Source organism: Drosophila navojoa, chromosome 2 (assembly GCF_054131105.1).
Source record: "Drosophila navojoa isolate 15081-1374.11 chromosome 2, UAZ_NAV_1.0, whole genome shotgun sequence".
Lineage (NCBI taxonomy): Eukaryota > Metazoa > Arthropoda > Insecta > Diptera > Drosophilidae > Drosophila > Drosophila navojoa.
This window is the reverse complement of record NC_142890.1, coordinates 17,493,795-17,506,437: the sequence shown is the minus strand read 5'-3', so window position 1 is coordinate 17,506,437 and position 12,643 is coordinate 17,493,795. Positions and strand designations below refer to the sequence as shown.

The 12,643-nt window shown below is 42.4% G+C and overlaps 1 protein-coding gene across 1 annotated transcript; it reads left to right on the top strand.

Annotated features, from left to right (window-relative positions):
* On the top strand, window positions 1-1,508 carry Ass (argininosuccinate synthase). Its single transcript, XM_018098035.3, has 3 exons — window positions 1-225; window positions 289-534; window positions 604-1,508. The coding sequence occupies exons 1-3, from the start codon at window positions 55-57 to the stop codon at window positions 1,435-1,437; spliced, it is 1,251 nt and encodes a 416-aa protein (XP_017953524.1). The 5' UTR covers window positions 1-54; the 3' UTR covers window positions 1,438-1,508.
* The last annotated feature ends 11,135 nt before the right edge of the window (window positions 1,509-12,643 follow it).

The window sequence follows — 12,643 nt, the reverse complement described above, 5'->3', positions numbered from 1 at the left end:
TTTTCTCGTATTCCAATTGGCAAACGAGCGCTGAGCTGTGCGGACTGTTTCGAAATGGTGGTGGAGAAAGTTATTTTGGCCTATTCGGGTGGCCTGGATACGAGCTGCATACTCAAATGGCTGCTGGAGCAGCGCTATGAGGTCATCTGCGTGCTGGCCGATGTTGGCCAGCAGGAGAACTTTGAGGCAGCTCGCCAGAAGGCGCTCAAAATCGGAGCCAAGGAGGTGGGTTAGCGTGCTAATCAGCGTCGATTGCTTCTAATCGCCAGACGACATACAATGTTGCAGGTAATCGTGGCTGATATCAAACGGCAATTCGCCGAGCAATACATATGGCCGGCCATCCAAATGGGCCTTATCTACGAAGAGCGTTATCTGCTGGGCACCTCGTTGGCGCGACCTTGCATTAGTGTCGCCCTGATAGAGGCCGCCAGGCGGCATGGCGCCAAGTACTTGGCTCACGGCGCCACCGGCAAGGGTAACGATCAGGTGCGCTTCGAGCTGTGCGCATATGCACTGCAGCCTGACTTGAAGGTGACTATGATGGAGTGTGTGTGTGTGTGTGTGGATAGCAACTAGCTGATTTTCATTTCGCCGATGTAGATTATTGCACCGTGGCGCGATGTGGAGTTCTGTCGCCAGTTTCAGGGCAGGCAGGATCTGATTGCCTATGCCCAGCTCCATGGAATCGAGGTGACAGCAAAGCCGGCGACACCCTGGAGCACGGATGCGAACATGCTGCACATTAGCTACGAGTCGGGCGTGCTCGAGGATCCGAACACGGTGGCACCCAGCAGCCTCTACGAGCTGACTCTCGATCCCTTCACACAGGCACCAAAGACGCCTCATCGTGTCTGCGTTCACTTTGAGCATGGACTACCCACAAGAGTCGAGGATCTGGCCAATAGTCGAGTGTACAGCACGCCTCTGGAGATGCTCAAGTATCTGAATGAGCTGGGCGGCAGCTATGGCATTGGACGCATTGACATTGTGGAAAACCGTTATGTGGGGCTCAAGTCCCGGGGCGTCTATGAGACCCCAGGCGGCACCATACTCTACGCAGCGCATCAGGACTTGGAGGTGTTCGCCCTGGATCGCGAAGTGCTGCGCACCAAGCAACTGTTACGCGATCGCATGTCCGACTATGTATACAATGGCTATTGGTTCAGTCCTGAGGCGCTCTACGTGCGACGCTGCATACAGCTGGCCCAGCAACAGGTCACTGGCCAGGTGACCATGGAGCTGGCGCCAGGCTACTGTCGTGCCATTGCCCGCAAGGCGGCCGATGCAGTTGCCGCACTCTATAACCAGCAGCTCGTCTCAATGGATGTCCATGGCGGCTATGTGCCGCAGGATGCGGGCGGCTTCATTGCAATCAATGCGGTGCGCGTACGAGAGCATGTGCGTGCCTTCGGTCCCTACCAGACTGACAACTAACTAACGAGCTGAGCAACCATATATGTGGAAGCTATAATGCCGATTAATAAATGAATGAACTAGCCAGAGAATGCATAATTATCATCTATTGGGAAGAGGCTCTCATTGCTCTATAGTTAGATATGAGTATTGAATCATTCTCTTTGCTATTTTTCTGCTTACCCATGCAAAAATACATACTATACATATCTACATATATAGACATACATATGTATGTACATATATCCATAAGAAAGTTATGTGTCGAAATAGGAAATTAGTTATCAGAGTTAGACTTTTGCATTTCAGATTAGTATAAATCACTTGTATATTTATTTCTTTCCTTTGGCTATATATGTATATATATGTACATATAAGATGTACATATGTATATATTGGAAATCTATATCAACTTACGGCTGACTTAACAGAACTAAAACTGATGTAAACATATCAAATAAGCTCTGTTTATAACGCTCAAGCAGGGGCCTCTCTCTGAGACTCTCTGAGAGAGTCGTTGCTTATCTGGGAGAGTTGTCGTTGCGCGTGTCGAAACCGTTGCAAGTTTCTATAAATATAAATAAATAAAAGAATGTGGAATAGGTTTTACGAAACTCTAATACATTTCAAGTCTTTTTTCTTTTTATTTTAAATTTGATTACAAACCTGTGAAAAACGAATGTTGAAAAGTTCAACATGATTATTTATAGATTCGAATATATGTATATATGGCTATAAAACTATCGATAACAATAATCGGTTACTGTCAACAGCGGAGTATATTTTTATTAATTTGAATAGTTCACTGACTTTGTTTATTCCGCAATAGATTGACTGTTAAATGTATTTAAAAAATGCATACTCGCTGCACACTTTGCAGTTATTTATTCTAAATATTCAATATACATAAATAAATAAGTAACAAACACACACACATACATATGTATGTATGTATGTATATACATAAATAGATTGGCGCAATCATCCCATTGTTGATTTAATATATTTTCGACGCAAATCAAACACAATCCAATACAAATTAACACGCACACAACTACATATGTATTTATATATATTTGTATGTGTATGTATGTATGTGTGTACATTACGTACGTTTTTCCCAATTGCATTAATCTTGTTTCCGCAGCTGAGGAACGTACAGTCTGGGTAGGATGCTGGAGTCAGGCCTCAGGACGAGCTTATTGCGCACATTCAACAAAAGACTTTCTCTGTTGTGGGCATTGGGTAGGCGTGGCATATTGCTTATTTGCACTAGCAAATAAAAGCATAAACTAATATTATGACTGCAAACAGAGCCAGAAGAAACGAAGGCACACAGACAGCTATATATACATACGTATGTATGGGTGCTGGTAACGATATATGTATGTATATGTAAATACATATGTATGTACACACGTTTGCTTAACAACAATTGCCGCTCAGACAGTTTGCAAGCCAGATGTATGATATAAGTCGAATGGCAAACAAGCTAGTTATGCATACCCATTGTACATAAGTTAAACAAAGGGTATATTAACGCTAGGTCAGCATAGGTGTGCATGTGCAGACAGGACTTCTTCGCCTTGACTACAGGGTATTTCGTTGCGTATGCCACAAGCAACGTCTCAATGTCCTTAGAGACTTATTAAGCAAATACTTCAATGTATTTTATGCCAACTCTGAGTTCTATACGTGTTCAGATAAATATTACATATTTAATTCGAGTCTTGTATGAGGATGAGAATTAAGAGCCAAGTTAGATTATCGTCGAAATTCAATTAAATCTCATTGCTTAGTAGAAATACATACATATACTTATCTACATATTTGTATATCATTTATCTATCTGTATATATTAATTAATAGTTAGATATTCTCTGTTTCAACAAGCTGTCAATACTGTGCTCTAAACTAATTGTGGTAAGCTGAAAGTTCGTTTAAGAGTCCTTTGACTTGTTTGTGTGCAAAATGTTGGCAGACAGCCGTTCAATGTTGTTAACATACTTTTTATTTGTATGCCAGTGTGTGTGTGTGTTGGTGTGTGTGTACAAAGTTTCAGTTTTAGTTTCAGTTGCAGTCAAAAGCCCAGCCTCAGCGGCTATCTCAGTTGGCTGAAAGAGCCAATACAAACAGTTTGCATACTCGACCAACCAGGCATCCATTCACCCATTCACCCATCCATCCAGCCATCTAGCCATCCGTTCATCCATCCATCACTCTCATGACAGCATCTACAACTTGTTGTTGTTGCTGTTATTGCCCTTGCTTCGGGTAAGGCACACGATCGGACATCGTTGACATTTTAACTTTGTGTTAAATGGCAAAAACATTGTGAAAAAAAAATGTCTTTTTGATAGAAATAAACATGAGAATGCGAAGGGGGCGAGTGTGTGAGGGGGTGTGAGGCAAAAAGCAATGCTGCTGGGGGAAAAAGTTAAGCGCTCGGTTTTGCGGGATTATTTGCGTGCTGTAAAGGATGTTGCTAGACTTTCGTCCTGCACGGCTTTTTAACTCTTTCTCTCTGTCTATCTCTCTCTCTCTCTCTCGCACAGTCTCTCTCTCTCTCTGTCTGTCTAGTTATTAATACAATTTTTTTCAGATTTATTTCTTTATGGCTAGAGCAGCTCTTTTATATGCAAGCCCAACTTTTATTGAGTTGGCTAAATTGAATGAACGGTTAACCCCATCAAAGTGTTTTCTAATTATGGCGCATTACAGCAGCTAACTGTGACGAGTAATGCGATTTTCTGGATAGCTGACAAAATCAGTTACAGATGTGGTATTAATTGCGTTAAGCATTCCTTTTTGTCTTAGTTGAACTCTATAATCTAATTTGTGTTTATATATAGAAGTGATGAATTTCATTTGAGGGAATTCTTGGGCTATACGTCGCCCTTGTTCCATTTAGGGGTTTCTACAGGAAATGCCAAAAGATCCGAGTTAACAGAGCATTGGATAACAATTTCGCAATTTCCGGCGCATGGGCAACTTGGAATGATAACGGTCCTCGCATCTAGGGGTAATTGCGAAAACGTGTTAGTCGCTGCTTTTGGTAACGCACCAGGATGTCAGGGTTGCCAACTGGCAACAATTTACGCTCAGCTGGAGCTGCACCAGAATCGAGTTGCTGCAACGCCCGATGCTTCAGTAAACAGAAATTTATTTATGAGCATGTGGCTCCCACGCCCCGCTCTTACGTCTCCACGCTGTACACCACGGCACGCGTATGGCATTCGAGTTGGGTTGGCAGTCCCGGCTGTTGGTCGTCTCCCAGCTACTTCCGCCGCGCTTACAAATTGTTTGAGGGCGAATTTTAATTATTCTTCATTGTTTTGATAGCGACGCGTGCTGTTCTCTCTCACACTCGAGCTCCTGCTCTTTCTCTCCCAGCTATATATTTGGCAGTATTTTGCAAACGCCTGCAGCTAAAAAGAGAAAAACACAAAAAACAAAAACGACAACAACAACAAAAGCAACTGCCGCATCGTGACCTCAGCGCGACCCGAGTGCTTGTTCATTTAGATTTGGCCCGACCCGTCAGCCCCCCTTGTTCTCTCCTAATGCGCTGACAACTCGAGCTTTGAGGTGGCAACGAATCGGCGTGGGCTCCACAGCTGACCTAGTGGCAAAAACAATTATTCTTTTGTCTCTTTGTCCTTTTACCCACAGTTTCGCTGAGGCAGCTCCTTCTTCAGATCCGGCTAGCAGTAACTGACTTTAATTCCCTTTTCGTAGGTTTTGCCGCTGAAGTTGTGATTTGAGTAGGTGATAGTATATTATCTAATTTAAGCTGGCATTGGCATAGGTTCCAACATCTTTCACTAAGATCTCATTTGAATACATAAGGGACATAGGGAGTTCTGCTCAGTTTGAGAATGTAGTAGAGCAGTTCAAAATTTAAAATTGTTCAACTAGAGAGATTTCTCAAGGAACTCAAGAATTTACCGAATATCTTCGTAAAATTCTTTCATGTGTATAGGCCTTGGCAATCTTTGCCAAGTATCTTGACCAAGTCCTTGGCTCCACCTAAAGATCCTCACGGGCAACTTTGCTGCGTGCCTTGGCAATTATATGTAGAGGGCGCAGTCCCAGCTGCACTCATCGAGCTCTGAGGATAGTTTCGTTGACATTTTGCGCTGTCTTTTCCCTACTTTGCTGGCGTCAAAGCTCAACGAGAACTCCTTCAAATTGAGCAGTTCAGAGGTGGAGCTGGGAGGCAGTGGCGCACTGGGCGCACGACTGAGTTTTATTATTGAAATTTGTTTGTGTTGACTTTGTAGTTGGCGCTGCTTTTGGCAGCGCATCCCTTTTTGTAATTAAATGCAGATGAAACTTGAAATCAGGTCACTCATACGCCTCGCTCTTCTGCCTCTGGCAACAAACTGAACTTTCAAATTAATTTTTATAAATAGCTTTTAAAATTATTACACTGGCTGCCTGGAAGTGTTTGGCCTGGTCGCAGATGCAGCTAACGCCAGTTGCCAAGTGTTCCAGTTGCTGTCATTGATTGGCGCTCTTGCCCAATTTTAATTAATTTGTCAACTCTCAAAATGAGAAATGAACTCAAGGTGGCCAATTCCTGCTAAGCGATAGAGGAATTTCTCGCTTCTTTAAGATTTATGTACATTCCACAGTTCTCTCAGCAAGCTTGAAATGAATCAACCTTGTATATGCATTTAATTCATTAGAACTTATGCAAAAAGTTTTGATTGAAATACCTGACAGGTAGCTGAAAGTTGTGGGCGTTCATTGCACCATTGATAAGCTAATTAGCCCGATTGCGCATAAACTAAGAGTAAACAAGGTAAGTATTTCCCTGAGTTGAGGAAACTATTTTTAGCCTTTAAAAATGATTGGATTGATGCTTGATCAACTTTCTCTCGACTTTTCCAATTAAAATACCTATGAGTATTTTAATTTGCTAACAGATCTAAAGTAAAAAAAAAAAAATACCAAGCTAATTTGTGGCATGGCAAGAACTTTTCGTTCACTTGTAGTGGGTGCAACAGTTCAAAATATTAATATGAATAATTAAATGGATAAATAAATTCCGAAACACAATTTCCCAGCTAGACAACGGGCAGCTGGCAACGGCTCCTAGCTGTTGTTGCTGCTGCTGCTGCTGCTGCTGGGGCAACTGTGGAACGTGGCAGCTTATGCTGTATTATCACCTGTAATTCCTTATTGGCAATCAAAAGTTTGCCGCTTGCAGCCGTGCAGGGCGTCATCGCGGCCAGCCTGCCGCACTCTTATCGGATTTTCTAGTTTCAATAAAAAGCGAAATCTTCGCATGCAGCCGAACTTTTAATTTTATTGGTAAACTTGCGGCGACTCCCCAGGTCCTCTGAGTGGACGTGGCACCTCGACGGCTGCCGCCCTTGGGCAGCGGGGCCCTTCAATTGGCCGCCAGCGTTTCGCAGTCTTTATATGGCGCACATGCCAGCTGTGAAAGTGGGCGAAAACTTTGAAGTTGTTTTCCTGGCAGCGAGAGAAGTTACATGTCTCAAACTTAGCAAATTGAAACAATTATACATGATCCACTGTGCACACATACATATGTAACATAGAATTAATATATAATATTTTATCATGATATTTCTTCATAGTTACAATTAAAATGTTAATAAGTATCGATTTTTGCCCAAGAGCTGAAAAAGTCCAATATTTAAATATAATATAAATAAATATTAATAATTCATAAATACTAATGATAAAATAATATTTCAAAGCTATTAAAAATCTATTTTCCTAGATAAGTCATTTAAGTAACTAAAGAGAAACTGATCTAATCTGAAGATTATTTGATAATTAAAATATAATTTCATGATAATCTAGATTAGAGTTTATATATTAAAATATATATACTTTTTTTTTTTCTTTTTTTTGCAACTGAAATACATTAACAAAATATATATAACAATCTAGAGTATTTTACTTAATGTATTTATTTATTATATATTTTATTCGACAACCATTTTGACCACTTTACTTGCACCGCAGTTAGCATCTACATGGCATATATTCCTAGTATGACCATAGAAAATTGTTTGTTTTGTTTTCCGTATGTAGTTCAAGCTTGATTGAAAAATACTTAACAAACAGCAGCAGCCCCACAAATAACTTTGATTGCACTTTCTTAATAATCTCTCACGTAGCTGGACTTGGACTGCAACCAGCCAGCTCTTTACACTAATTAAGTATATAAAAAAAAAAACAGATATATAGATATAAAAAATAAAAATAGGGGAAAAAGTAGAGCAATGAAAAATAAATAAGAAAAACTTTGTACAAATGGCTCAACAATGCTGGACTATTCATGATAGTTCAGGCTCGTTGCGAGCAGCAAGCGGCAAGCAGCAACCAGCAGCTCCTTATGCTTGCAGTTGCCTTTGTTTTGTGCAGCTGGAATTAAAACTAAGCACTTCACAGCACACAACGCGCATAAGGAGCAGGCAGCGGAAACAGAAACAGGGAGAGAGAGAGAGAGAGAGAGAGGGCGTGGGGAGACAGAGACTTGGTGTTGTTTTGGCCAAACCAGAAATGTACTTCAAAAAATCGTAAAATTGAAATTATAATTGCAACTGCAACTGATTCGAAACGCTCTTTGTTCTTCCGCCATTGTTGCAAGCAGGCGCATGGGGGGGTGTCGTGGCGGCTGGGGAGTCCTTATATATGTAAGTGGCTGTTACTTTCACGTTGCCTGTGCCAACGGCTGAAATCGACGCTCCACATCCGCTGCCGTTTTGCCGTCTACCGTCTGCGAAACGAGATGGCTCTAATTATGGTCTTAACTTGCTGCATACTTAAAATGCTTGTCAAATAATAATTACTCGGAAAGCGTTCGCCAGTTATGAAAATGAAATACGTCTTGAGAGAGGGTGCTTTCTATCTATGTATATATCTCCTTTCTTTCTTCTTTTTGTTCTAAATTTAAATTGCAGACGTTCTTTGTTAGCCCAGTTAGCCAGCGCTGTTGGCTGCATATTTCTGTTTCTGGGCACTCGGTTCATGTTCCGATTAACATCCGCGCTGAACATGAACTGTGACGCCACAGCAGGTTTTCGCTTTTTCACTCTCTCTCTCTCTCTCTCTCTCTCTCTCTCTCTCCCTGTCTATCTCCCTTTGTGTGTGTGTGTGTGTCCTTAAGCCTGAATCTTTGCCAAGTGCATGTGGCATGCCGGATGTTGTGACATTTTGGTAAGCGCACAAAAATTTCGACATTTTCACAAAAGCGAACATCGGGAATGCGCGCCGATAGCATTTTGCGTGTGTGTGTGCGTCCCACATTTGCTGTGGTTCTTCTCCACTTTTTTTTTTGTAACACTCTTCCATATTTTGTACTACATATATTTTACCTAAATATTCAAAAAGTTTGCCCGTTGCCAGCTCTTTTATGGCATTGAATTTGACAATCTATGGGCAACCGTTTATTCCGGCTCTCTACTGGCTTTATCCAGCCATCTGAGTAGACATATCGAAAGTGATTGTTGGTTTATTTTACTGATTTTTTGGAATGTCCAAAGTGAGTTGATTTTAACCTTATTTTTTGTAGAAGCTTCAAATAAAACACACAAGAAAGTTCATTTCAGATTGAAACTGAAGAGCATTCATGCAAATCTATCAATGTTTTGGACTGCTCTTACGCACCGCCGGGTTTCATTGTTATTTAATTATTTCTCCCTCTCTGCCTCTCCATCTCTCTCTTTCTCTCTCTCGGAGCCTCTCAATCTTTCTTGTCAGATAATTGCATATGCGAAATTATTTTTAAGCACGAGGTAGCTGTAAATTGCAGCAAAGCCAATTGCGTATGGCTGAAAATTGTTTTGTGTACGCAACAGCAGACAAGATTGGAATGTGCAATGCACTGAGTATGGGGGAAATCGGGACGAGCGCAGCACTGGAGCATAGACCAATATACAGAGAGCAGAAGACGGCTACAGAGACAGTAAAATATACTTAGGATGTGGCCTCTCGTTGCACTGGCGCAAGTTGCTTCTTATGCAAGCAGCAGCAGTTGCAGAGAGACATGACAACAGCAACGGATTTCGATTACTTGCATGTGTGTGTGTGTGTGTAAACGGCACAGACACACACACACACATACGTTCTCTGTGGTTTAGAGGAAGCAGCAGCAAACGTGTTTGTTGTATGCAACTGATTGCAAAGGATTTTATGGTTGCCATTGGTATTGTTGCTGTCGCTGCTGCTGCTGCCATTGCTGCTGCTGCTGCTGTCGCTGACGATGACGACAATGCAAAAATACACAACAGCTACAACAGCAGCAGCAGCAGCAGCAGCAGCAACTGATCGCACTAGGCGAAAGGGGCATCTGATGCAACGCTCCTAAGTGCAGTCAGTTGGCAGCCAAGCTGTGCTAGGGGCAGCTGGTGTGCATTCGGGGGACACTGCCTTGTTGCCACATAAGGTGTCGCTGCAGCATACAGAACATGAGCCCATGACAACACCAGCAGTGGCAGCAGGGGCAGCAGCAGCAGCAGCAGCAGGAGCAGCAGTATTCGAAGTAGCCGTAAAATGCCAACATCAGCATTACATGCGGCAATTGCTGCTGCGGATTTGCAGTTTAATGTCGATGCTATCGAAATGGAATCCTGAAAAGTAGACGCAAGCCAGAGAGACATAGATGTAGAACAATGTTTGTATGTTGTTGTTGTTGCTGTTGCTGTTGCTGCTGCTGTTGCTGTGCCACAGCTCTGATTAGCTTAGGCCAATTGCCAAGGCGTTTGCATAAGGGCGCTCGCCCCAAATGAAGCGTTCTATACGAGATGGCTTTAAATGGTCAGGAAATATCCAAGCAATTTGCGTTTAAAGCGAAAGAGACTAATTAATTGTAATCTTTATACTAGTGTGCTAATGCAATAGAAACTTTATTTATTAAATCTGACAAGTCTTCGCTCGATTTGAGAGACGACTTTCATGTTTTAAGCTAAAGTTTACATCTGGTCCCTGGCAGATAGTAAATCCTCTACCTTCTGCTTATCCACAGAGCTGTGCGTGCTTAGTCTGCGCTATCTGCGCAATATTCAACTGAAGTGTGCAACTTGTAGTCGCATGTTAACAAAAAGTAGCGGAAAATCAAAAGGCTTCACGTGCCACAAATGAATTCCGTTTCCCACTCATCGCTTGCACATATCCTCGCACACTCAGCTTTTGTTGTGGACCGACAGGCGGAGACAGCCCCGATGTTGTTTTTGCTATCAAACGCATTGATTTGATTTCAAAGCTCGCAAAGCATTTACATTTGCCCGCACAGCTCTGCTTGGGCAAAGGCAACGGCAACGGCGACGGCGACGGCGACGGGTGTGCTCGTTAACAAAAGATACTTACATATGTATGCATTGTATCTTACAGATACTTGCTGGCAGTTGCCTTTGTCTGTTTGGTGGGGTCGGCGCCACGTTTCTCTCTTTCTTTTCAGAGTCCTTTTGCTTGGTTAGATTTAAATGCCGAAATTTCAATGCTGCACACATCACGACACCGGCAGCTCTGCCCCGCCTTTGAAGACATATGCACAGTGTCCTGCGCCTTCCCTCCCCCTCCCTCTGTGCACGTGGGTCTGCGTGTGTGTGTGAGTAGTCAACTCAGATGCGGGCATACGTGAAAGTGTAATCACTTGTACTTAATATGCAGATGATGACAATGTGACAATCAAAATGGTTCCAGGTCGCTTACCTTACCCCGTCTGCCAGACACTTTTGCTTTCTCTCCGCCTGCCGCTCAGTCCGTTCATCTCGTTCTCGTTCATTCTCAATGTATTCGTGCAGGATGACGTTATGGCAATCTGATTATTATTATCATCGTTAGAAGTAATGCCTCCACTCCGCGCATGCAAATCGGATTTCCCTTCGCTGATTTCCTACAGGCATCAACACACATTAGGCCACTCCCTCAAAGCACTTTGAATTCTAAAAAGCCAATTTGTTTTTATTTTTATGGTTTGAATTGTTTGCTTATGCAATATATCGATTTCTGAGGAGAGCTGAGGATTCAATGTGATAAATAATTAACGTTCGCTTTAGCTATTTGCCTATAATTGGATGGCAAAAGGAAATTAGCAGATTGAATATGATGATAGATTAAATAGTAAATATGCCAAGCCTTCAACTAGGTCAAACTCGAAATGGCAGCTAAAGGAATACTGATTAAAATTCATGTTAATCTCCGCTTAAATTTATTAACGCACACTCCATAATAATCATGAAGTGATAAACTGCTGCAGACGGTAAAGTTTTCCATGAAAAATGAACAGTTTGGAGCGCGAGTGCGTATGTGCTAAGAATACAAATGGGAGGAAAAGAGTTTTTTGTTTTAAGTTTTATTTTTGCCCACACATATGCGAGGCACAAGACCGAAAAAACTGTTGGTGGAACTGCCTGAAACATGCTCCACGACCTGTTCGGCTGTTCGGCTGCAGTGCAACAGGAGGCAGCGTGTTGATGCAGAAGGGGCAACAGCTACAACAACAACAACAACAACGACGACGACTCTCGACGGCAAGTGCCAAACTCGTGATGAACTGAGTCCAGTGGTCCTCGAACTCGTGGCCTCGCAATCATCACGTCAAGATTCACAGACGACCGCACGTCGCGTCCTGGGCCCATTTCATGTGCTCCTCTGAGCCGTTTGCCTTTTGCCTTTGGCCTTTTATGAGCCGACAGCAGCAAGAATACGAGCTACGCCCTGTGCTCTTCTTTTAACGTCACTCATAACATCAGCCGTTGCCCTAATGAGCCAAGTCGTTGACTGTGCCCTGTCACGCCCCCATTCAGTGGGCGGTACTGGCGCTTTTACTTTCCCTTTTACAGCTTGACCATCACTTTAAAGCGAGTCAAGTGGCTCAAGTCCTGATAAGCCTCGATGTTTGCTGGCTTACGAATACACAGATTTCATATTCTCCTCTGCTCAAGTTTGTTCTCTATTTGCGTTTATATTAATAACAAATATATCAGAAACATTCGTGATAAATAATATTTTTTTATTTTTATTTTTTTGTATTTTCTTTATTTATAATTTGTTGTTGCCTTTAGGTTCTTGCATTTAATTAAACAATTGTTTTTTGGCTGTCTCACGTTACGGTTGCAGTAAGTTTTCGGTCATGCTTTTTTTTTTATGGGTAACGCCCACATGTGTTGCCACGGTTAATTGTTTTATAAAGCCGCAAAGCAAATGCTACCCGCGCATTGCCGAGAGGCAAACACAGACAAAG